The sequence below is a fragment of the Bos taurus genome, chromosome 10 (genome assembly GCF_002263795.3).
Source record: "Bos taurus isolate L1 Dominette 01449 registration number 42190680 breed Hereford chromosome 10, ARS-UCD2.0, whole genome shotgun sequence".
NCBI lineage: Eukaryota > Metazoa > Chordata > Mammalia > Artiodactyla > Bovidae > Bos > Bos taurus.
This window is the reverse complement of record NC_037337.1, coordinates 17,557,520-17,584,441: the sequence shown is the minus strand read 5'-3', so window position 1 is coordinate 17,584,441 and position 26,922 is coordinate 17,557,520. Positions and strand designations below refer to the sequence as shown.

The following is a 26,922-nucleotide window of genomic DNA, read 5'->3' as shown; positions in this document are numbered from 1 at the left end:
GGACAGGGAGGCCTGGCGTGCTACAATCCATGGGGTCGCAAAGAGTTGGACACGGCTGAGCGACTGAACTGAACTGAAAGTCTCTGAGATTTGGTGCCAGGGGAACAAGGAGGGTCTGGTGTCAAGACTCATCTCTATATTTCTGTCTTGTACAACTAGATGGATAATAGTATCATTTACTGTGTTAGTGAAAGTTGGAGTAAGATCAAGTTTCAAGAGGAAGAACATGTTTATAGTTTGAAACATTGAGGTACTTTTAAGACACTGAAGAGGGATTGTCAAGAAGAAATTTGAATATGTGGGCCTGAAGCTTAGAGAAGCCTGGGTTGCAGATGTGTATATGGCAGTCGTATGTGAACAGATTTTTTAATTACAATATGATGAAGTGCTTTGTCTACAAGTTGTGTTTAATTTTCTAATTTGTGGTGTTATTTCAAACCTGGTGATTTTTCTACTCATCTTTTTTTTTTTAATTTTAATTTTTTTAGAATGACAGAAAATATTTTACTAAAACATAAGATTTACAAAAGTTTCCAGACAAGCCACACAAAATGATCACAAGGTTTTTCTTGAAGGGAGAATTCTACACTTGACAGGAAGGTCACAGTGTTACTAATAAGGGCTGTGATATTTGTTTAATGTTTCCATTTTAGTTCAAATGATAGAGCTTGTCCATCTACAGTGTCTAAATAAAGTTAGACTTGGCTGGAGAGCATATTCTAAAAAACTGGCTAGCTGTTTTTACCCAATGCAGTTAGATCACCATAAGACGGGAGAAAGGAACTCATTAAATAAACTAAAACTACCTTCTCCCTCACCAAAAAAAAGTATAACACCCGCACCCCTGCTGCTAACCCTGACCACCACCTTTATTCACAGTGCTTTCTATTTAAACCGTGATGGGGGAAATGAGTAAAAGCAGAGAGGGGTCACTGCTTTTGAATGTTTCACAACATCCAGATAATACTTGAAGCCTCTACTCAGGCTTTACAACAGTGAATCAGGGCAAGACATAGACTTGCTAATGTGTATTTAATCACCAAAGGACTGAACCTGTCTAGGCTTTTATTCTGTAATGTTTTTAAGACTGTGTCCATTAAATGCAAACAAAAAAGGAAGACGTCTTGGCAGAACAGAAGTCATGCAGACTTGATGATCGGATCAATGTAAATATTATTCATGGCATATAGCCTAGTCCATGCTCTAGCTGTTTCTATGGCTTGGGCTTCGTTGGCCTTCCAGTGCTCTTATACTGTTTGCTAATGGATTATCTGGTTTGGAAGCACTTAACAAAGCCAGGATCCATGGCAGAACTGTTCATATGGCAGTGCTGGGGACCACCTATTCAAAATATCTAAACATATTCTTCCCAGCTTGTCTACATTAGGATGATAAATTTTGGTTATAAAATGTACTTTAGGGGCTGTCATTGGGTACTCTTCTGGAAGGAATAGTTCAAGTTTAAAAGTCCCTCCCTCAAAGGGGGAATCCTGTGGGCCAGCAGCGACCACATGAAAATAACAGGCATTGCTTTTCTCTGGTTCTGCTTTATGCCAGGAACTGGTTCTGCCAGCAGGTGCTGGGTTTCCTTGATAATCTTGTGGGGCAGCCCGGCCATCTTGTTAGATCCTGAGTTCGGCCTCTGATCTTGTCTCCCTACTCATCTTTTAGTAGGTAGTTTACTAAACTATCTACTTTTTTTCCTACAATTTTTTTTTTCTGATTTTCTCTCTTTGGAACTATTTCTATACCTTCCATGTAATTAATGTAGTATTACAGCAGGGAGAATCCCATAGACAGAGGAACCTGGCAGGCAACAGTCCATGGGGTCATAAAGAGTCAGACACAACTGAGCATCTGAGCATAGAACATAGATGGCAGTGTATTATGATTATTTGCATGTTTACATATGTATCTGTCTTTTTCATATTGTGAGAGCAATTGAAGAAAATAACTGGGTTTTATTCCTGTGAATTGCCTGAGGCCAGGTCTCATGTATATTTTGTTCCCTATTTTATATCCTGCACCTGACTTGTGGCATAGCACATACCAAATGATAATGTGTATTTAAATCCTGAGTCGAGTATTTAAATATATCCCTTTACACATAATGCTTGGTAAATTTTTACTGAACAAAATAAATTATCCCATCTTCTGACAGTTATTCAGTATTTTAGAAACGAAAGACAAAACTCCTTTGCTGCTTCTCCTTATCTGTGTTAGCGGTTTTTGACTTGGAGTTCTTGGATTCCATATTTGTAGAGAGATCAGTGATCCTCCAAAAATAAATGTAAATTATTTTGATTATGTGCTTATATATACATTTAAAAAGAGTGTCCATTCCTTTCATCTCATTCTTGAAGGGGTCTGCGACACTAGAATGATCAACAACTGTGAATTAGTTTAGCATGTCTTTTTCTTGGTTTTAAGCAGTTTCTATGAAAGTTTTGTGGTAATCTGTGAAAGTTTTCTGTATGTTTCTCTTTTGGATAATGCATCTAAAATGGCCTTTAGGCTAAAACTGGTCTTTAAATAATATTACCTGTGACCTATTGAGTCTATCCCTTAAATATATAAATACTTTATATGAATTTGCATATATTTTAAAGTCTACTTGCTTATTTGCTTCTATAAAGTTCTTCTCAAGAGACCTTCTTTCCTAAATATTGAATAAATGAAGCAACTGTTGGACTCATTTATATTTAAAAATCTTAACCAGACCTTTTAACAGAGAAGAAATTAGAGGTTAGTATACAAAATTTTTAGTAATTTTTTTTCTGTGTGGTGGAATTTCTATTTTTATATGTAAAGTTAAATGTATTACAAATTTTCTACATTAGATATGTATTATGTAAACATTTTTAAAATTTCATTTAATTTCTGAAAAGTTATGAATTTGCAGTTGATGCTAGTATGAGGAAATCACTGTTGAAACTTTTAAGTGATTTTCTTTATGGTGATTTAGTGTTTAAAGGTATCATCTATTTAGGTCTACCTAGAATCTTTGTGTTAGAATGTTTTATTTATTCTCTAGAAACAACTGTATTTTGATTTTTACCATAGATGTGTTGGCTTGGTACATTCTGAGTTTAATGAATAGCTTCTTTTCAAACAGTACAGTACTGAAGTACAGAAACATATTTATTATATATGTGGTAAATACTTAATGCTTTAAAAAAAAAACTGCTTCTTTTCAGAATCCTTTCATTCAGTAGCACAGGACTCATCTTGTAAGTATATGGCTGTGAATGAAAATGGCTTCATTTTAATCCAGAGAGGACTGAGTGGAAAGGATATACTGTGTTTCCTGCCAAATTAATGAATCAGTGAAGGGCCTTGGTGAGAGGCATGTTAAAAAATTTATACATCAACCACATTTATTGGACCAAGTGTCAAAAGTGCATGAACCAGAAGTTGAGAGAATAGTTTAGCCTAGTGAACCCCTGATGAACCTGTAACTCAGCTTTAACAATTATTGACCTGTGGTCAATCTCATTTCATCTCTATCTTCACCCTCTTAATTTTGTTTTTAAAAGTTTATTAATTAATGTAAATCATGCTAATGATATTGTGAGACTGCATTCCTTTTGTTTTCTTTTGAATTGTGGTAAAAAGCACAGACAGTTTACCATCTTAACCATTTTTAAGTGAACATGTCAGTCATATTAAGTATATTCACACTGTTGTGCAAATTATCATCAGAAAATTTTCACCTTATAAATCTAAAATACATCCATTAAATAACAACTCCCCATTTCCCTCTTTCCCCAGATCCATTCTATGTTTTGTTTCTCTGAATTTGACCACTTTGGATACCTCATAAGTGGAATCATAGAGTATTTGTCTTTGGAGGGCTGAAGTTTATTTCACTTAGCATAATGTCAAGATTCATCTGTGGTGTAATATGTGAAGAATTTCCTTCCTTTTTATGCCTGATTCCTATTCCATTGCATGTATATACCACATTTTGTTTATCAGTTCATCCATCAATGGACATTTGGGTTGCTTCCACCTCTTGGCTATTGTGAATAATGCTGCAGTGAACATGGGCGTGCAGATACCTCTTTGAGACTCTACTTTCAATCCATTCAGATATATACCCAGAAAAAGGATTAGTGGATTGTGTGGTTCTATTTTTAATTTTTTGAGGAATCTTCATCTCGTTTTCTGTAGTGGTTACTCTGTGTTCATTCCCACCAACTGTGGGAAGGGTTCAGATTTCTCTACCATCTATGGGAAGGGTTCAGATTTCTCCACATTCTTAGCAGAACTTATCATTTTCTAATTTTTTTATCGTAGCCATTCCAATGGGCGTGAAGTGATATCTTATTACGATTTGATTTGTATTTCTAATTTAAGGATGTTTAACATCTTTTTATATGCTTATTGGTCATTCATATATCATCTTTGGAGAAAGGTCTAATTTAACTCCTTTGCCCATTTTTAATTGGGTTATTTGTTTCTTTATAATTGAGTTACAGTTCTTTATATAGTCTCCTTATTAACTGTTTATCAGATACATGATTTGGAAATAGTCTCTCATTCTTTGTCTTTCATACGGGAGTTTCTAAGTTGGATCTAGTTCCAGTTTTGCTTTTGTTGTCATGTATAAGAAATTACTGTTAAATCCAGAGTCATAAAGCTTTTCCCTGTATTTTCTTTTAGGAGTTTTATGTTTGAATGTTAAATTTAGGTCTTTAAATTTAGTCTTTAATCATTTTGAATTAAGTTTTCTATATGGTGTAAGGTAAGGGTCCATCTTCATTCTTTTGCACGTGGATATCCAGTTTTCTCAACAGAAATTGTTGAAGAGACTGTCCTTTCACCGTCAACTGGTCTTACACCCTTGTTGAAGATCATTTGACCTTATATATTAGGGTTTATTTCTGGTCCTTTATTCTACTTCATAGATCTGTGCTGTGTGCGTTCTTAGTCGCTCAGTTGTGTCTGACTCTTAGCGACCCCATGGACTGTAGCCCACCAGGCTCCTCTGTTCATGGGGATCTGCAGGCAAGAATACTGGAGTGGGTTGCCATGTCCTCCTCCAGGGGATCTTCCCAACCCAGGGATCAAACCCAGGTCTCCTGCATTGCAGGCGGATTCTTTACTGTCTGAACCCCCAGGGAAGCCCAATGAGCTATGTATCTGTTCTCATGACAGTACCATACTGTTTTGATTACTGTAACCTTGTAGCATGCTTTGAAATCAGAACATGTGAGACCTCAAACTTTTTCAAGATTATTTGGCTATTTTGGTTCCCTTGAAAGTCAATATGAATTTTAAGATAAATTTTTCTATTTCTGAAAAAAAAAATGCCTTTGGAATTTTGATAGAGATTATATTGAATCTGTGAATTGCTTTCAGTAGTATTGACATTAATGATAGTGAATCTTCCAGTCTAACATGAACTGTCTTTTCATTTATTTGTTATCTTCTCTAATTTCTTTCAGCAATGTTTTGTAGTTTTTGGTATACAAGTCTTTCACTTTATTGGTTTAGTCCTAATTATTGTATTATTTTTGATGCTATTGTAAGTGGAATTGTTTTCTTAGTTTCATTTCTGGATTACTCCTTGTTAGTGTATACAGAAGCATAATTGTTGTGTGTTGCTTTTTTATCCTGTAATTGTGCTGAATTCATTGATTAGGTCTAAATTTTTTATTCTTGTGGAATTTTTAGGATTTTCTGCGTATAACATCAAGTTCCCAGGTGGCTCAATGATAAAGAATCTGCCTGCCAATACAGGAGACCTGGGTTCAATCCTTGGTCAGGAAGATCCCCTGGAGAAGGAAATGGCAACCCACTCCAGGGTTCATTCCTGGGAAATCCCATGGACAGAGGAGCCTGGCGGGCTACAGTCCATGGGGTTGCAAAAGAGTCAGATATAACTTAACAACTAAACAACAACAACATATACCATCATGTCGTCTGCAAACAGAATAATTTTACTTCTCCCTTTCCAATTTGAATGCCTTTTGTTTCCTTTTTTTGTCTAATTGTTCTGGGTAGAACTTCTAATACTTTGTTGAATAAAAATAGTGAGAGTGAGCATCCTTATTTTGTTCCTGATGGTAGAGGAAGTGTTTCATCATTGGATATGATGATACCTATGTGCTTTTCACATATAACTATTATTATGTTGAGGTAATTTCCTTCTTTTTTTATGATTTAGTTATCTTTGGCTTTGCTGGGTCTTCATTGCTGTATGGGCTTTTCTCTAGTTGCAGTGCAAGGGCTTCTCATCGCCATGGCTTCTCTTGTGAGCACGGGCATGCAGGATTCAGTAGTTGTGGCTCCTGGGCTCTAGAGCATGGGCTCAATAGTTGTGGCGTATAGGCTTAGTTGCTTCATGGCCATGTGGGATTTTCCCAGACCAGGGATTGAATCCATGTCTCCTGCATTGGTATATGTGGTGTCATGGTGTATAATCCTTTCCATGTGCTGTTGAATTCAGTCTGTCCCCCTGATTATTTTGATTATTTTTGAAGTAAATACCAGAAATAGGAAGTAGGCTAATAAATGGGTAAACATATGATATGCTGGCAGACACTGATAAGTATTATGAAGATGGATGAACCAGGGCCGAAAGATAAAGAGGGCAAGGGTAGCATGGGGCTAGTGCTGTAGATACAGTATTTGAGAAGTTCTCTGAGGAAGTGATGTTTAAGAACTAGAATGACGGTAAGGGAAGAACCTTATTGGCACAGGGGACAGCAGAGGTGGGAATTTGTCTTGAGCTCTTGGGAAATAGCTGAGAAGGAGAGAGAGAGAGTAGGAAAAGGAGATTGAGAAACAGAGGAGGTTCAGGATATCCACAGTGTAGGAGGGTCCATCATCCTGTCTCCTGAGCCTTAGTTATTACAGAAGACAGCTCCATATATAGCTGTTATTACTCCTTGCAGATTTCCCCCTTTCTTTCTATTTGCTTTGCCTTTGCTGTCCTATTTCTAGAAAGGATGTGCTTGCTTTGTTAACCAAAGGATGGGGCCTGAGTTCTATCCCACCCAGATTTCCTCTGAAGAAGGGTGAAATGGAGTGGGCAGAGTCTCTGGGTCCAGCCAAGAATCCGTTGTGATGTCTAACGTGATTTGGGGGGAAAAAAAAGTTGTTTCAAAAATAATACATGATGGCATATGATCTTATGTATCTCAGAATATGTGCCTAATATTTCGCATGGTAGAAAATGGCTTTCTTGATGATATCCGTAACAGAGTTTAGCTGGCGGCATGCTCTGCAGTGTAGCCCTTGCCTCCTTCCTGTACACAGTTGTATTGGGCGGGTTTTCATTCCCGTGGAGTGGTTTTCCCAAATCTGACTTTTTGGAGGAAGTGTAAATTACTCTTGTGCCAGTGCGGGAACTAGACCAGAAGCAATCCCTGGAGCTTGTGGGGATTTGTCACCGTCCTTGATAATGTAAGGGATGTTGTAGTACAAGCAGGTAAAACAGCAGGAGGAGGACGTGAAGAGGTGGGTTACTTTGTCCCCAAGTGGAGTTTTATTTACAGTCTAGCTCAGTGGTTAATATGCATTTGCTTCCTTTAATATTTAATCATCTTACTTGTTTTTTAAAATCCCTGAATCCTGATAATTTGATTTTCCACTGATAAAATATTTACTTGCTATATCAGGCAGGGTGCTAAACTTGGAAATTAAGAGCAGTGAGTTAAATTTAAAATTTGTTGAAAAGTATTCATCATAATGCAGACTATTTAATGTCTTGGCAGTGCCTCGCTCTTCTCATTTAACATGTTAGGAGACAGACTGGCAGCAGTTGTAAGCTGAAACCTGGTTGCATGCAGAATGAGACTGAGGGGGTACAAGGAAAATGGAGAAAAATCTGAAAATGTTTCTTTGTGTGTGTGTTTCCTTAAAGTGTGATTCTATTTGCCAAAAATAGAATTTTATATTCTGTTTATCAAGGTTATTATAACTTCTGTTTAGACAATCCTAAGACTGAAACGGGTTTAAAATGTTTTTTTGTGGGAATAACCAAATTTGTCTGTTAACAATATTGTTGTAATGTCACGCAAGTTGCTTTGATATAAAAAGCATGTTTTACAATGTGTTTGAGTCATTTTTCCCTCGCAGACCTTAGGTTTATTACTCAGAGGAGAAGCATGCATTTACAGTATATTCTTAGCTGCTCTTCTCTATCCATCACTCAGCTGTCAAGGCCTATGGAATCTAAAATAGATCCTGACCAATGGGAGACAGTCTACACGCTGTTTACGGGATGATTCGGATGTGGACAGCTTTATTGTGCACAGACGCTGGTCTGTGCCGCAGTGTTGAGGCGGCAGGATGTAGAGTGCTGTTCAAGCTTTCCAGTGGAGTCCCCGAAAAGGGAAGGCAGAGAAAGACATCTTCTAAATAACAAATAGGAGGAGTTACAGTACCTGACTTGGGGCTGCTCTTAATCAAGTGCTGCCGCTGCAAGGAAGATAATTTTCAAGCGTTATGAAGGCGGAGAAGGATTCCGAAGACGAAGAAAATATCCTTAGAGATCCAAGCTAAGTGTAGTGCAGCATGAAGATTGCAGAACAGGAAGAGTTCTAAGAAGAAGGACTGAGTCACTAGTTAGGAGTCTCTCTGAGGGCTGGCTTTGTGAGCCACAGTGATTTGTAACTTAATGCGAACTAATTTGCTGTTAGCAACAAGAAACTAAATCCTGTCTATGATGAGCTGTTGGTTTTCTTGTGCTCCTAAGAACAGAGTAGGTATCCCTGTAGTCAGTGAAACAAAAGCGTCTTGGCCAGGCTTTCTGAACTGTATTCTTTTAAAACGTACTACTTTTTTAAAAATTTGGTTTCTTTGTCTTACTCTGTTCTCTCTAGTTTATTTGATTAGCAGGCTGGGGCTAGTGATCGAAAACAAAAGTGCTTGTTTCTTTTTCTGGATTGAAAAAGCTCATAATAGAATTTTAGTAATTGAGCAGTATTTCTGTTAACTGACAGTGGACCAAAGTGCTTGGTAGAGAAGAACTGAAAATCACAGGATTAATACCAGACTTTAATCTCATTTAGTTATCTTTTAAAGAGCCTTACCTTGGGATTTTGCAATTGCTCTAGTGTTTTAGATAGCTCCTTTCTCCACCGACTAGTTTACTTGGAAATAAAATTGGGATTGTTCTAACTGCAAGGGTAAACTAATCAATTTAGAGCAAGGGTTTGTTTGCTAAACGTGACTTAATCCCTTAGGCATTTGAAAACACAAAAGCCTGCATCTACTACCACTCCCCAAATTAGAGCCAGTACACTGATCGTTTTGTTTTAAAGCTAAAGAAAGGGGAAGCTGAAAATGTTGTTTAGACTGAGGCAGTAAGTAGGGCTCCTAGGACTCATATCATAGTTGATAGTTTGAACTTTTCAAGTTAGAAGGAAGTAGTTCATCTCCAAATTTGACTGCAGACAACAATTCTGAAGTCTGTGTAGATACTTGAACCAGATTCCATTGAAATGTTACATTTCATTGGTGGGTTAAAATTTTAATATATCTGTCTTTTTTCATATTCAGTTTTTATATTTTTCACTTCAAGTATTTAATGAATACATTACTTATTTAGCTAGAAGATTGGTTACTTTTTTGTTTTGTTTTAGAGAAGAGTGGATATAAAATAATCCTGTTGATCAAACATTTGCTTTATATAAGGTGATTCATTTTTTTCCTCCAGAGATTTGTTATTGTATTTGTGGACATAGGAATTGCTTTGTAAGTTAAGTGAAAGATGTGTACATTGTTTTTTGTTCTAAAAATGATATTGAACTTAGCAAAGAAGAATTTAGCAATAAGTTTACTGTACAGAATTTTAAAAGGCTAAAACCTTACTTGTTTAAATAATGTATATTTTAGTTCTGAGTAATACATTTCTACTTACTAAGAAAAGGTTAAAGTTATTGGCTTCAGAATATCTAATATCTTGAATGTATTTTCTTCAATTAAAACTTGATAACTTTGATATAATTAAAATATATATCATTTGATATGTTTTTCTATTTTTAAAAAAATTGCCTTTAATGTTCCTTTGAAATACATATGCACTGTTTTGGTTGAAATCAAACTTTTTTTTTTTAATAAAAAGCAGTATATGTTGAATGTAAAGAAGCAAGAAAATGAAAGTCATCTCTGATCCTATAATTTTAGGGTTTTTAAGTAGTTAATATTTTTAGAGCTTTTTAAAAAATAATCTGTGTATATGTTTCTTTTTATCCTAATATATAAGCATAATGGATTGCTTTTCTAATTGCATGTATGTGTGTACAGTTTGCTTCTATAATTATATTTGCAGTAGTACCTTTTAAGCAACTGATGCTGAGGGGAGAGGGGTGAGTGTTCTTAAATGTGTACAGAATTCCACTGCCGCTAAAGGTCTTGGGCGATAGGTAACCAGGGCCAGTTTCAAAAGCATGAATTACAGAGTAGGAAACAAGCGCACTGCTTTGGGAAGTCATGAGAAGTCAGAATTGGGCTTGGCCTCTTAAGTCGTTTAATATCCCTGGAGCCTTGATTTTTCTCACCTGTTAAATGGAGGTGATAAATCGAGTTGACTAGGGTTGTTCCAGTAATTTATACCTGGCACATGGTAGGTATTCAACAGTTAATTCCTTTCCTTTCTTTGCTCCGAAGGCAAAGAAAACAGGGCAGAAAACATGAGAAACCCCCTTTTTCTCAAATATATAATATATAAAATATTTCTTGTATATTGTGTGTTTTGGAAAGGCTCTTTTCATCAAGTTAGAATAGCGAGGAGAAAGGAATTTGAGACACATTTGACAACCGAATGATGCATTAGACAGCACTGTTTCCCTTCTCGTTCCCTCTTTGGAGAGCCTTTCTAATACAGTATGTAGTGTGCTATGTTTACTTTTTTCTCCTTTGTTGTAGCAAGCAGCAGATTGGAACAAATACGATGACCGATTGATGAAAGCAGCAGAAAGGGGAGATGTAGAAAAAGTGTCCTCAATCCTTGCTAAAAAGGGAGTCAATCCAGGCAAGCTAGATGTAGAAGGCAGATCTGCGTGAGTATTACTGGTGGTAATTCTCTCCAGGGGACACCCTTGGCATACAAATGAAATTTGTGGATTACGGTTATCAACATGCAGTTTAAAAAGTCTTTATCAAAACCCACACTCTAAAATCTTTCAGACATGACTTTCATCAATTTGGACTAATAATTGTCCTCAATATGAAAGATTTTCAAAGTGAGAGAGAGACTACTAGAATACTACCCAGCGGTCTAGTTGTTCGGGCCCTATGGCAAATCACAGCTTGGGTTATTTGGTGCAGTTTTGTTTATAAGCTTTTTTTTAATATTCCTTATCATGTTTGATCCTCACAGTGGTCTTCTGAAAGAAGTTTACAGAGGCTAAATAACTTGGTGTCTAGTCTCATTAAAATTCACAGCCTGGGGTATAAACCCAAGTTTTCTATTTTGGAAGAGTTCTATAAATTACTTTGCCTTTCCCCCTTAACCCCAATCCATTTTTCTATTGGGGTAATTAATTTAAATGAAGACGTCTAGGACAATAGAGAGGCAGAATAACTGGTGTGACTTAGGGAGATACAGGCAGTGATCCTGCCCTTTTGTGTTACTGAAGGCTGCTGGCTTGTCTATATGCTTATAAACCAGGTATCTTTTCTCCCACCGCTTCCTAGTCTTCATTATTTCCCTTGATGTTGAGGATAGGGAGCGGTTGGGTTAAAGGGTAGATCTAGATTCTGTTCCTATCCTCTATAAATACAGCAATTCAAACCTTATCTGGGAAACCTTCCAAAGTTAGAGGTGAAAAGTCTCATTTCCTTAAATTCCTCTCTGCCTTATACTTGCATGAGTTTTTTTTTTAGAGAGTTTTTTTTTTTTTTTTTTTAGAATTCTAGAAACCAGATACTAAATATAGAAATGAATATTAGGAAGTGAATAGTTAATGTTTGATGTAGAATGCTTAGATACATAAATATAATAAAAATAGCAGAGCATGACTTTAAGTTACTTATAAGAGCATTGAAGTTTGAGAAGTCCCAATTTTTTGTACTGTTTCAGTTTTGTAAAGTAGGCAATTTGATGGCTGCAGAAACTGGTTATTTTGAGTCCTGCTTCTATTTTTGCTAAATTTTAAGCCATTTATAGGGCTCACAGTATAAATAGTAAAAATTTAATATCAAAACTGTTTTTTGTATTTTTTCCCCCAAGTGCCATGATGTTAAGAGTTCAAAGGATCTTCTTTGTGATGAAAATCTTCAGTGAAACCTTATTTCTACAGTTTTGTCTGCCCATGCTTTGCATGTTTTGAATGAATGGTTACTTGAGATTTTGTTCAGACTTTTTTGATCGAAGGTTCAGTTTTGAGGGAAATTACTTATATTAATCAGATCAGATCAGATCAGATCAGTCGCTCAGTCGTGTCCGACTCTTTGCGAGCCCATGAATCACAGCACACCAGGCCTCCCTGTCCATCACCAACTCCCGGAGTTCACTCAGACTCACGTCCATCGAGTCAGTGATGCCATCCAGCCATCTCATCCTCTGTCGTCCCCTTCTCCTCTTGCCCCAATCCCTCCCAGCATCAGAGTCTTTTCCAATGAGTCAACTCTTCGCATGAGGTGGCCATAGTACTGGAGTTTCAGCTTTAGCATCATTCCTTCCAAAGAAATCCCAGGGCTGATCTCCTTCAGAATGGACTGGTTGGATCTCCTTGCAGTCCAAGGGACTCTCAAGAGTCTTCTCCAACACCACAGTTCAAAAGCATCAATTCTTCGGCGCTCAGCCTTCTTCACAGTCCAACTCTCACATCCATAAATGACCACAGGAAAAACCATAGCCTTGACTAGACGGACCTTTGTTGGCAAAGTAATGTCTCTGCTTTTCAATATGCTATCTAGGTTGGTCATAACTTTCCTTCCAAGGAGTAAGTGTCTTTTAATTTTATGGCTGCAGTCACCATCTGCAGTGATATTGGAGCCCAAAAAAATAAAGTCTGACACTTTTTCCACTGTTTCCCCATCTATTTCCCATGAACTGATGGGACCGGATGCCATGATCTTCGTTTTCTGAATGTTGAGCCTTAAGCCAACTTTTTCTCTCTCCACTTTCACTTTCATCAAGAGGCTTTTGAGTTCCTCTTCACTTTCTGGCATAAGGGTGGTGTCATCTGCATATCTGAGGTTATTGATATTTCTCCCGGCAATCTTGATTCCAGCTTGTGTTTCTTCCAGTCCAGCGTTTCTCATGATGTACTCTGCATATAGGTTAAATAAGCAGGGTGACAATATACAGCCTTGACGAACTCCTTTTCCTATTTGGAACCAGTGTGTTGTTCCATGTCCAGTTCTAACTGTTGCTTCCTGACCTGCATAGTTGTGCAAATCTGGTGTAATATGATGAACTGTGAACTTTAGTTTATGATGAACTGTGAGCTTTAGTTTATGACATACTTGAGTAGTGTAAATTTTTGAGGTATTCTCTATAGAATTAGAAGTCTTTCTAGGATTCACAGGATAAAATATTTTCCTTTTGTTATTCATACACAAAGAGTTTCTTAATTAAAGCATTTCATATTTAGTTAAGTACAGGACATACTACAAATATATTTTCTATAGTTATAAAAATAGTTTAATTTTGAATTTTTTTTTTTTTTTTTTTTTGGTTTTTAATTTTTGAAAGGTAAGGCAAAATTAACAAGTCCTTCTTGATCTCTGAAGTGAAAGTGTAAGTCACTCCATCATGTCTGACTCTTTGCAACCCCATGGACTGCAGCCCTCGAGGCTCATCTGTGTGTGGGATTCTCCAGGCAAGAACATGGGAGTGAGTAGCCAATCTCTTCTCTAGGGGATCTTTCCGACTCAGGGATAAAACCCAGTCTCCTGCATTGCAGACAGATTCTTTACCGTCTGAGCCATCAGCAAAGCCGCTCTTGATCTCTATACAGTTTCAAAAATGAAATATTTGAGGCTTTGCGATAGTCATTACAAGAATCTATTTTATTCCTGGTCACCTCTTTCCCAGGGATGTAGCCCTTTGCCAATACAAAATGGGGCAAGTTCACCTAGAATCCCTATTGGCTCTTGGAGAGCTGTGGGTTCCAGTTCCTGACTCGCCTTCCCCTCAGGCTGTCAAAGGACTGTTCAACCTCTTAGTTCTTTTCTCTCTAACCAGCAAATGCTCCTAGAGAAAAAGTAGCCCCGTATTCCAGGTTCAGCTCTCTGGGCCTCTGTGCTTCCCTGCATACTGTCTTAGTAATTTTTCACTATCATGTTAGCTCACTGATACCTTCAGGCAGATTTCTTATTTTGTATGCTTTTCTGGTTGTCTTCAGATTTGGGGACTGTCCAAATTACGGGGCTCTCCTATTATAGTAGTAATACTTGTCTTGTTTTTAAAAAGAAAAAGTTGATTTTTTAATTGAAAAAGCATATTTCTATAAAGCAGTTTTCCAGATCTCCTTTGCAACTCTGCATACAGTGTAATGGTTGATGTATCTTCTTTCTGAAGCACATCTACTATTCATAGCACACCCATATTAATAATGCATTGTAGATTTGCTGATTTCCGCCCTTGTAGTGCATCATTGGTATAATGCGAAGTTATTTTGGCAAAAAGAAGTCTTTCCAATTTTGTGAGCTAAGAAGTGAAAACAGGTAGACAAAGAATGAGATCTCCAAAGTTGTTTGAAGATGAAAAACCTTTGCTTGAAGGAAATTACCATTCCTCAAAAAGTTCTCTCAGTGCGTTGCATAATATAATTCCCCACTTCAGTGCTGCAGAAAGAATTGATACCCTCAGCCTTATTGCAGTTTAATTCTACTATAAGGAGAACTTATCTGACTTTTAAGAACAGTATATTCTTTTTATCAGAAGTATCTCTCTCTCATTCAAACTGTACACAAACCTGGTTTACTTTACTTAGTGCTTGGTCTCTAGTTTGCATTTATATTCATCATAATGCTAATGGAGGCATAATTGAATATCTGAAAATGAATTTGCAAGGTATCTCTACATTTTGTCTCTAAGCATTCAGTTATTCAAATATTTGAGGGTCTATCATCTGTCTGGTGGGCTTCCCAAGTGGCTCAGTGGTAAAGAACCCACCTGCCAATGCAGAAGACACGGGTTTGATCCCTTGGTTGGAAAGATCCCCTAGAGAAGAAATTGACAACCTACTCCAGTATTCTTGCCTGGTAAATCCCATGGACAGAGGAGCCTGGTGGGCTACGTGGTCCATGGGGATTCAAAAGAGTCGGACACGACTTAGTGAATAAAAAACAATACATCTGTTTGGTACTTTAATTGGTTCTGGGAATATAATAGGAAGCAGAACAGCCAAGAATCCCTGCTTTCTTAGAGGAGATTAATAGACCATAAAGAAAATAAAATTTGAATTTATATATATTAGGAAATGCATAGTTACATTTAAAATAATGAAAGCAGGGATGAGGGAGCTAGGAGTACTAAGGTTTTAGGGAGTGGGAAAGTATAAAATTTTTAAGTGGTATGGTGAGGGAAGACCCCTACTGCAGGGTATGGTGCCGAGTGTGTCTGTATCCAGGCACCTTGCTGAGCCTTTACCTCCTGGCATCTTCACAGTGGTTACTGTACTTGTTTATGGCCTGAGTTCAACGTCCTTTGCCAATAAGTCTTATTGTATTTACATACAGTATCAGTTCTTAATGCACACAAAGTATTTCTGTGTTTGTTCATTAAGAAAAAGTATTAGATGATCAAAGAAACACTGGGATATTTTATCCTGTATCTTGAATACTTGATGACTTAAAGTTATGTTTTTAAGTAGGCTTTCCTTGCCTTATTAGAAAAAGTGTTCAATTCTGCCTGTTTGTGTGAAATTTCAACCAGTCACACAGATCTCTTGAGTGAAAGGAGGAATTATGTGGTAGTACTTTGGGGGAAGAAGATGATGCCAGATCTTTTGTGGCTTTCAAGTATAGCTTAGCTTGTTTTGAAAACTTTTCTATGCCAGCTTTAATATAATAATTCTAAAGAGATGGATAAGTGTTTTGATCTCTCTTTGGCCTTAGCATTCTGTGGTATCTTCATTTGTTTTGGCAGTTTCCGTATATTTGAAATTAAGTAAAATAATCTGATAGAAAATTTTCAGTGCATTTAAGGTTTAAATACCAGTGCCTCTGCTATTGAAATGATAAACTATAGGGGTAGTGATATAAATATGGATTAAAATGAGTTTTTCAGTAATGTGAAATAAGTTTCTTTTTTTCTTGTATTAAATATGTAGGTGTTTAGTGCAGCCTTTAAAATGCATGTGTGTACGTGTGTGTATGTAGGAGCATTGAATATAAGATGGCATGAATGTAACATTAAAGTTGACCTTGGGTAGTTTCCATGGCGTAACAAAATTTTCTTTTTGTTTAGCTTTCATGTTGTGGCCTCAAAGGGAAATCTTGAGTGTTTGAATGCCATCCTCATACATGGAGTTGATATTACAACCAGTGACACCGCAGGTATGTTTGCCTCCATAGTACAGAGAAGACAAGCGCTGTCCACTGGTAACGCTCTCAGTCAGACTTAAATGTGATTTACCGAGCGAAGGCCGTAACTTTGTTTCTAATTAGTTTAGGTATTGTGGGGGAGAGGGCAGTGTAGCAGAAAGCATGACTGAACAGATTAGCAGATGGAGACCTGAAGTCTAGGGTTTGTCTTGGTAGTGTTATAGGATTCTAAAAGAATCTATAGGGGCCATTTAATTTATACTTATGTACTATTCATGGCTCAGTGGTAAAGAATCTACCTGCAATCCCAGGAGCCGTAGGAGATGTGGGTTCGATCCCTGGGTCAGGAAGATCCCCTGGAGGAGGGCATGGTGACTCACTCCAGTTTTCTTGCCTGGAGGATTCTATGGACAGAGGAGCCTGGCGGGCTACAGTCCATGGGGTCACAAAGAGTCATGCATGACTGAAGCAACTCACCACACATGCATGTACTATTCAGTATATAAATTCTTGCTGTCCTAAGGCCTTTGGTTAGACTTGTTGGGGAACTAATTGCCTCATAACAGCATCACCAATAGTGATCATAACAAGAATAGATGATGCTTTTTTAACATGATAATAGATGATGCTATTCTGCTAAGCACTTTACATGTACTAATTCATTTTATCCTCACATCAAGCCAATGAGTCTGCAAGGCACTGAGTTGTTAAGTCACATGCCAGGGTCCTTCTGTGTATGAGTCACAGTCAGAGTCGGTGTTCTTAACCATCAGGTCTCATGAGGAGACCTGGTCTGTTTAGCTAGCTATGTTTATAAAAAATTATTTCTTTTAGACAGGCCGCTTGCTTAAACTTAGTCATACCTATGTCTGTCTTTTAAAATACTATAGCATAAGTTTGTTTGCATATCACAGGAAGACTTTAAGTGTTTGAATATAGCTATCACTTTTCTTTAGTGAATGTTTTAATTTTCCATTCACATAGACAATCACTAGAACTTATACTTTGTTACTCAGTGAAATATGGGAGTTGACCTAGAGCAGAGAGTTTCCTTAACAACTTTAATGTTTTATCCTGTGACTTCATATGTGGACAATAAAGCTCTGTTTGGAAATGGAATGCAGGGAGGGAGAGAAAGAGAGACATCACAGATGAGTTAGTGAGGTAAATCTTTACCTAAAGGTACATCAAACTCTTAATTGAAGACCAAACTTTATTTACTTGCCACCTTTGAATGAAGAAAAAACTGTTTATTACACACAGACGCACACACACACACACACACACACACACACACGTGTGTGTTTTCCATTGATGCAGAATATTCATTTTTAGAAATTTTGGACTAACCATACCTTTTCAGAACTCATAAAACTTTATATGTGTATTGTGCTGATTCCAACTCCGACATATGTCTTTCTTGTTTTTGTCTGTGTTCTTTCTGCTTTGGATGTTTTGCCTAGTGAACACTCTGAGTGATTTTTGCCGTCCTTCCTTCAGTGCAAATAAAGCACAAACCCAAAGCATGCCTATAAATGAAGTCGTCTGTCAACTGATTTTGGAAAAATCAATCACATTTTTAAGGGGAATTCACATGTGAAGAAAATAACCCTTATCGTATATTTAAAATGATCTCTTTTCTAGGAAGGAATGCTCTTCACCTGGCTGCAAAGTATGGGCATGCACTGTGTCTACAAAAACTTCTACAGGTAGTAAAAGTGGTTAATACTTTGACTTTATTACTTGGACTGCAAATAGTAGATGTGTTTTCAAGGCATTTTTGGGACTTGAGATCAAAGAAAATAGTAGGCTAGCTTTGACTGTTAGCTTACATAATATTTTTTCCATCGTTTGTGAAAGAATGTGAACAATAAAGAGCAAAAACTCTGAGGGAAGTGAATTGCATAACTCAGTGTATTAAAAATAAACAACAAAGACTTGACCTTCCTGTTGACATTAGCTAGAGATTGGAATTTTCTGTGGTCTGGTATATGACTTGAGATGAAGTGGCACAGCGTAGGATCTATATGTTTCTGTATAAACACCAGTAAGTCAGACTGTATAATAGCATCATTAGCTAAGCTTGTAATTGGGCAACCACAAAGTTCTATGAACTAGTGGGCTAGATTAAGTTTTTAGTTGAAGAGTCTAGTCACACGTTTCCTTTAACATGTTTGCTATTGAGTTTCACAGCAGAGCTCATTTGTTTTTTTCTGATTCAATTGTTCAAGTTTTAACCGTTACAGGAAAAAAAAGCAAAACCCAAACAATAGCCGTTTCTATATTCCATGCTATTGTAATGTACCATATGTTTTCCTGTTTGCTGGAATACTGTTAAATTTATAGTATAATGTTATTGTATTTGTCACATGTCAAATTATTTATGACTTGTCTAGTACTCTTTAGAGTTTTTGATAAATGCAGTATTTTTGAGATGCAATAACAGCTGTTCATTTGAATCACGATATTTAATTTGAAAATAAAACTTCTTACATGACTAAATTTCTGTGTTTTAACAGTACAATTGTCCCACTGAACATGTAGACCTGCAGGGAAGAACTGCACTTCATGATGCAGGTAAGCAAAGGTTTCGGTTGGACATAAATCTTTGTTAAAATGGCTGGGCATTTAAACTGACTTCAGAGTTTAACATACATATGTTTTTGTAATCCATGGAGAAACAGAATGTTATGAATTTTTTATTTACTCAAGTTTGAAATTGGGTAGATTGTACAGCTTAAAAAGATTCATTCAGACAGTATTTACGGGCCAAGATGCTAGATACTGAGAGTCCAAAGATGAACAAACCATAACCTTGTTCTCAAGGAGCTGTAAATACCATGTGTGTGCTTGGGGACTGGTAGGAGAAATGGAAGAAGGAAGACTTTTCTCTTTCTTAAAAACTGTATTCACCTCATGAACATGTCTGTGCCTCATTTTCCTCATCTACTGAATGAAGTTAATAATGCTACTGCCTTGTGTGTTTAGTCGCTCAGTCGTGTCTGACCCTTTGTGACCCCATGGACTAGCCCACCAGGCTCCTCTGTCCATGGGGATTCTCCAGGCAAGAATACCGGAGTGGGTTGCCAAGCCCTCCTCCAGGCGATCTTCCCAACCCAGGGGTCGAACCCAGGTCTCCCGCATTGCAGGCGGATTCTTTACTGTCTGAGCCACTAGGGAAGCCCAGTAGTGGTTATAACTGAATCATGAATAGTGCCTGGCGTGTAGTAACTTCTCAATTAATGGTGGTGGTGCTTGTTTTGGTTTAGAGGTATCAGTGCTGAATCTGATATCATTGCAGTGTACTCTATTTTAAGAGAGATTTATATTAGTAATTTCAAGGATTTTATTAATATCAAAGTTTATCTGCATTATTCTTTAGGTGTCTTAAAGAAAATGAATAGAAAAAGTTAAATATTTAAGGAGTTTTGGAATGTAAGATAGTCTGACCCCTGGCTGGACTCTTCTAAGACTGAAATTCCTAGTTAAATAGAAGTTCAAAGAAAAGGAGGAAAAAAAAAAACCACACTGTTTCCTTTCATGTATATGGAATAATGTGGTAGGTAGAGTGGTCCCTTGAAAAATGTATTATACTTCAAATTTCCTTCAAACTTTCATAACTTGATTTTCTTCCTTTAAAAAAATATGTATTTTTATGATAGTTTAATCTCTTACACAGTGCATTTTTAAAAATTTTGGAACAGAGTACTATTATTTGCAAAGAATTTTTACATACATTATCATTTGAGCCTCACAATGACCCTTGTGAGTTTCTGTAGTTTTTTATTTTTATGATAATTTTGTATTGCTACTTGTATAAAAATAATTAAGTAATTAAAAAAAATAAGCCTAGATTCGTATGTAATATACTTATCAGCTTGTGTAGTAATGGAGTCACCAGATTTGTTTAAATTTGACACCATAAAATAAATACACTTCATTTCTGTAGCACTAATTTATTGTGCTTGATAGAAATATTAAAATGATTTTGCTGCTTAATGAAGTATGAATTTGTGTCATGTGATATTTGTCTTCTTCTACCACCTTTTCATAGTTATTTTTTAATCCATCCAACCTTATTAATAATCATGTTTTTTAAATTATTAAAAAATTTTTATTATGGAAAATTTCAAACATAATGTTTAACTATCATATTAAAATACCTTATACTGTTCATCCACTTTAGACAGTTGTGATCATGTGGCCAATCTTGATTTATTTATACCACCACCCATTATTCTACTGTCCTGACATATTTTAAATCAAATCCAAAACATAAACAATTCAGTTTTTATCTTTGAAAGATAATGATTCTATTTTGTAACCTAAATATAATATCATTATCACACTTGGTGTGTTTGAAAATAGTTTCAATATCATCTCAATGTTCAGCTTTCCCCAGTTATTTTTACTTTTTTAAATACCTGAGGTATAATTATTATACAAGAATTTAGATAATTATATACTATAATAATGTATTGCATATTATTAATGACATAATATTGTATAATTTAAAATATATTAAGAGGGCAGAATATTTTGATAAATATTCTCACCAAAAAAAAGCCCCTCAAGCCCCAAAAACACATACACACAAAACGACACAAGGAAACTTGTGGAAGTGATCCATATGTTTAGTATCTTGATTGTGGTGATGGTATTACAATGTATGCTTTAGTCCCAACTCATCAAAATGTATACATTAAGTGTGTATAATTTTGTGTATATTATAGATTTTATTATCCTGTTTTTAAAACTGGTACAAATGTATTCTTTTTAATGGCTGAGTAATACTCCATTGTGTATATGTACCATAGTTTTCTTATCCATTCATTTGCTGATGGACATCTAGGTTGCTTCCATGTCCTGGCTATTATAAACCGTGCTGTGATGAACATTGGGGTACACGTGTCTCTTTCCCTTCTGGTTTCCTCAGTGTGTATGCCTAGCAGTGGGATTGCTGGATCATAAGGCAGTTCTGTTTCCAGTTTTTTAAGGAATCTCCACACTGTTCTCCATAGTGGCTGTACTAGTTTGCATTCCCACCAACAGTGTAAGAGGGTTCCCTTTTCTCCACACCCTCTCCAGCATTTATTACTTGTAGACTTTTGGATCGCAGCCATTCTGACTGGTGTGAAATGGTACCTCATAGTGGTTTTGATTTGCATTTCTCTGATAATGAGTGATGTTGAGCATCTTTTCATGTGTTTGTTAGCCATCTGTATGTCTTCTTTGGAGAAATGTCTATTTAGTTCTTTGGCCCATTTTTTGATTGGGTCATTTATTTTTCTGAAGTTGAGCTGTAGGAGTTGCTTGTATATTTTTGAGATTAGTTGTTTGTCAGTTGCTTCATTTGCTATTATTTTCTCCCATTCTGAAGGCTGTCTTTTCACCTTGCTAATAGTTTCCTTTGATGTGCAGAAGCTTTTAAGGTTAATTAGGTCCCATTTGTTTATTTTTGCTTTTATTTCCAATATTCTGGGAGGTGGGTCATAGAGGATCCTGCTGTGATGTATGTCAGAGAGTGTTTTGCCTATGTTCTCCTCTAGGAGTTTTATAGTTTCTGGTCTTACGTTTAGATCTTTAATCCATTTTGAGTTTATTTTTGTGCCAATACAGTATACTAACGCATATATATGGAATTTAGAAAGATGGTAACAATAACCCTGTGTATGAGACAGCAAAAGAGACACTGATGTATAGAACAGTCTTGTGGACTCTGTGGGAGAGGGAGAGGGTGGGAAGATTTGGGAGAATGGCATTGAAACATGTAAAATATCATGTATGAAACGAGATGCCAGTCCAGGTTCGATGCACGATACTGGATGCTTGGGGCTAGTGCACTGGGACCACCCAGAGGGATGGTCTGGGAAGGGAGGAGGGAGGAGGGTTCAGGGTGGGGAGCACGTGTATACCTGTGGCGGATTCATTTTGATATTTGGCAAAACTTATACAATTATGTAAAGTATAAAAATAAAATAAAATTAAAAAAAAAACTGGTACAACTTAACCAATTGAAATCTAAATATTTATTCATTAGGTATATTGATGAAGTTAGAATGAAGACTGAGTTGATGTAATAAAAGAACTTCAGTACCAGCTGCTTATTAAAAAAATGTTGACTGGTATATAGGTTAGCACGTGGTTTGAGGTCTTTCATGCACTGAATTCTTTCCATCTTGTTGCTGCACTTTCCTCTGGTATCTTTCTCAGCTACGTCATTGCAGCTGGATTGTAGTCATACCCATGTTCCAGCTAGCAGCAAAGGGAAGGAGAACTGGGGGAGCAAATGCCCGTGATCTAAGGCCCAGATTTGGAAGTGGTAAATAGCCCTTTATTCATAATCCATCAACAAGAGAAAAGTCAGTTGGTGGCCTGCAAAGGAGGCCCGGAAATGTAATCTCTAGATAACTAGTCACGGCCCAGCTGCTCCACTGTAGAAGAAGGGGAGAACAGATTGGTAACAGTCGCCACAGTCCAGCCTTCTGGCCTTCCAAATATTCCCTCAGCCCTACTTCCCACATATAGAACCTTTGCCCCCTCCCCAAGGAGAGGATACATAACCAATCCAGTTACTGAGGCCACCTCAACGTCGGGCTTCTGGGTGCTGTGCTTTTGTTGGCTCTGAAATGGCTCTTCCTGGTCCAACAATTTGTAAACTCAAAGAAAAGAAATCTACTCTTCATAATATATAGTGATGAAACAAGAGCAGGATAAATAAACTAAAGTGTCTTTCAGAAAAGGGAGAACTGGGAAATACACAGCAATCACTAATCAATAGCAGGTATCAAATGCTGCTGAGCAAAACTTGCAAAGGCTTTCAGCTGAGGTCTTGGAGTAAATTTCTTGGTTAACTGCTCCATGTGCCCCCCTGGTTCTGTTTCCTGTGAGAAATCCCTTGTCATTGTCATCTGTGGGCCCTAGGGCTGCCATCTCGGAGGTTCTTACTTGTCTATTGTCCTCTAAGACACAGATAAACAAATAAATGCTGGAAGGTATGCCTTCTATAAAGGTAGCTTAAGTGCAGGAAGAGTTATTGGTTTAGCTGCCTGGGCTTTTGGATTTGGGGATAGTATATTCATTCCCTCAAAACCTTGGTAAGTTTCTCGCCTGTTTGTTGCCAGCCACTTTCATATACCAGAAACCATTTATTTTCTAGACATAAAAATTTTAACCCTCCTTTATTTCTTGTCTTTATTTCTAGAGTCATGATTCTCTACCTCATTTTATTTTTTTGGCCAAAATTTAGAACATTTATTTATTTATCAAATGTTCCATATAGTGTAGAACATTAGATTAATTCACAAGGTTTTAAAAAATTGTTATTGGAGTATAGTTGATTTATAGTGTACAAGTGTACAGCAGAGTGAATCAGTTATGTATATTGCCACTCTTTTTTTTTTTTTCAGACTTTTTCCCATATAGTCCACTGTGGAGTATTAAGTAGAGTTCCCTGTGCTATAGAGTAGGTTCTTATTAGTTATCTATTTTGTGTAGAGCGGTGTGTATATGTTGATTCCAACCTCAGTTTATCCCTCTCCTCCGTCCCCTGGTAACGGTCAGTTTGTCCTCTATGTCTGTGTCTCTGCTTCTGTTTTGAAAATAAGTTCATTTGTTCTCTACTTCATTTTAATACTGCTGTCTCAAAGTCATCTGAAATAACAGTCTTGTATAGGAATATAGTATCCTCAATTTGATCTTTATTCCAGGACTGGACCTTTTTTTCCCCCCCTTTCTTTATTTTCCTTATTGTGCAGTCTTTGAGAAAAGTTGTGCCCAGCAATAATTTTAGATCTTGCTGTTTGGTATAGAGAAATAATTGGCTTCCTATACCTGTGAGGTCCCAAATATCTAGGCACTCTGTTTGCTTCCAACAGTGTGCATAACTAATTCTTGCTTAACCTCATCACTTTCTTAAAATCCCTTACTAAAAGCAGTAAGCAGCTGTCAAGATGTACTAAAATTTTGGCTCTTTTCTTTTGCTTCACCTAGAAAGGTTCCATAGTCGCATGGTGTACCTTTTAAATTGGAACACAAGATAAATCTAGCAAATGTTTTGCTACAGCATGAGAAAAATCACAAGGTTCCTAGCCTGAAATACATTTTACTGACTACCTAGTATCCATCCAGTAAACCGGTGACATATAATTTAGTTATTTGTTTAGTTATTAGCAGCACCTGACTCCCAGTAGCAATTTTTGTCTTTATTAGGGACAAGATTCTACCACTGTGACAAAATAACATTGGCTTTAAAAAAAACACAGTTTCTTTCATGTCCCAGCCCTGATGATCAGATTGGCTTGTTCCTCTGCTCCTTATGGTCCTGCAGGGACCCAGATTTCTTCCATTTTGCAGTTCTGCCATTGCCTGGGGTGTTGTCCTCTTTTAAGGCTGAAGCTGACTGCAGGTATCTGTTTTCCTGCTAACAGGAAAGAGAAAGATTATGGAGGAATGTATAACCACATTTTGCAGCCCTAGCCTCAGAAGGTAGCACACATCCCTCCAGTCAGACTCAACTGGCACTACCTAACTCATGTAGTCTTGCCTACATGCAGAGGAGACTGGGACCTATGGTCTAGGTGAACCACGCTGTGACCGGCACAGTTATTACCACGGAAGAAGGGAGAACAGCTAACATTCTCCATCATAGCACCTCTAATACTGACTTGACTTATGCAGTATGGTATAACTCTCAAATTTTTTATCCATTACATTTGTTCATTTTTATTTGAACCTGAATGGTTGTTCATTTCATAATTCTGGAATTAATGTATTTGATTTCAGTTTTATCTTTTTTAAAAGGTTGATGGTATATTTTATATAAAAGATTGCTGGATTAAAGACATCAGACATGAAAAATTTACTTGATCTTTTTAATGTATGTTTGGTTTTACTTTATTGAATTTTACCAAAAAAAAAAAAGAAAATTAACTTAGTTGTTTTGTACAGATAACCTAATATCAACTCATAGAAATTTGTAAAAACTCATGGGAAGTATAAACACATTTTATGAATTTGACCATTTTTTCCTGATACAAAAATGAACTCCAGTGTCAATCAGAGAAGCATGATGTGACTTTGTAATATAATTTTTAGCAAAATGACCCTGCTTTTTGCATAATTAAGGTCAGACATTGCAGTTTCTGCTTTGAAAAGGGCATGTGAACTGTATGAGTCATACTCTATTAACTGTAGCTCTTCTATTTAAAAAAAAAAAAGAAAGGATATGATTCTTTAAAAAAAAAAAAGAAACCTCAGCTAATACTTCAAGGGTCCAGTCAGTCATAGCCATATTTTAAAATATACTCTAAATAGAAAATTTAAGTTAGATTTTCATTGTCAGTGTTTACCCTTAGAACAGCAGTATATTCTTATCTTCTATAAGAATGACAGTATTCCTTGGTTCTAATAAATTATACAAAACTTACAAAATGATCTTGTCTAATCCATTTTCAGATAGAAAAATCGATGCTTATAGTGCTAAACTGAGAGTGGAGGATGTAAAGCTTGGTATTCTAGGGATTGAAGAATTTAGGCCTTATATTATAGGGTCTTGCAAAACACCACGTGTTAGCAGCAGATGTTCACCATTTATCATCTTCCTTTGTCCCTCAAAGCTATGGCAGACTGTCCTTCTAGCATACAGCTGCTCTGCGACCATGGGGCCTCGGTGAATGCCAAAGATGTAGTAAGTCACTTTATGTTTATTGTCATTTCAACTCATGGGCTCTAACTTTCACATTTTGGGAGATCTGTTGTCTTAATGCTGTCTTATTTTTTTGTTGCTTAGGATGGGCGGACACCACTTGTTCTGGCTACCCAGATGTGTAGGCCAACAATATGTCAACTGCTGATAGATAGAGGGGCGGATATTAATTCCAGAGACAAACAAAACAGGTAATTGTTTTATCAAGGTTCCCTAGACACGAGCTGGATGCCCAGTGATCCTGTGACCTGGCCTTTCCACTCCCTGTGGTTCTCCCTTCCTTGGAATTAGCATTCACTACTTATTTTTCTTCAGAATTGGCTGAAGAAGAGGGGAGAGGGAAATAGGGGATGATGAGAGGATGAACTCAAAATATATGCAGTGACTATGGCCTGTGTTTGAGTCAAAGAACTGAAGAAAGAGGAATTATATCCTAGTTATTTTTAACTTTTAAAATAACCTTTAGTGAAATGGGCTCAAATAAGGAAGAAGAATAAAAAGCTACATCTACAATCTACTTCTTCATTAGTGAATCTTTTGAGAGTAAAGGAGTTCTCGGCTGTCCTGGAGATGGACATGTTTCAGTGTAGATTTTCTCAAGCTGTTTTCTCTCCTTTCTACCTGGGCACCATGCCACCTCCGTCTCTGAAACTGAGTTCATTTCTGTACCCCAGTACAGATTCCATTCATTTACTTCTGCATCTGTATTTGATGTTATTTTAATTGATGTACACAAACAATTTCTGTCTGTATTTCTCCCT

The 26,922-nt window shown here is 36.8% G+C and overlaps 1 protein-coding gene and 1 pseudogene across 2 annotated transcripts in view; one reads left to right on the top strand and one right to left on the bottom strand.

Annotated features, from left to right (window-relative positions):
- The window catches only part of UACA (uveal autoantigen with coiled-coil domains and ankyrin repeats), an 85,671-nt gene that overhangs the window by 34,837 nt on the left and 23,912 nt on the right, over positions 1-26,922 (top strand). Inside the window, 7 exon segments of one of the 2 annotated variants that reach the window (NM_174209.2) lie at positions 8,284-8,713; positions 10,882-11,015; positions 16,379-16,467; positions 18,100-18,164; positions 18,975-19,032; positions 26,073-26,143; positions 26,246-26,352. In NM_174209.2, the coding sequence (NP_776634.1) occupies positions 8,675-8,713; positions 10,882-11,015; positions 16,379-16,467; positions 18,100-18,164; positions 18,975-19,032; positions 26,073-26,143; positions 26,246-26,352 (563 nt within the window). In that variant the 5' untranslated portion in view covers positions 8,284-8,674. 2 annotated transcript variants of the gene reach the window in all.
- Positions 913-2,019, bottom strand: LOC101903602 (ubiquitin-conjugating enzyme E2 N-like; annotated as a pseudogene).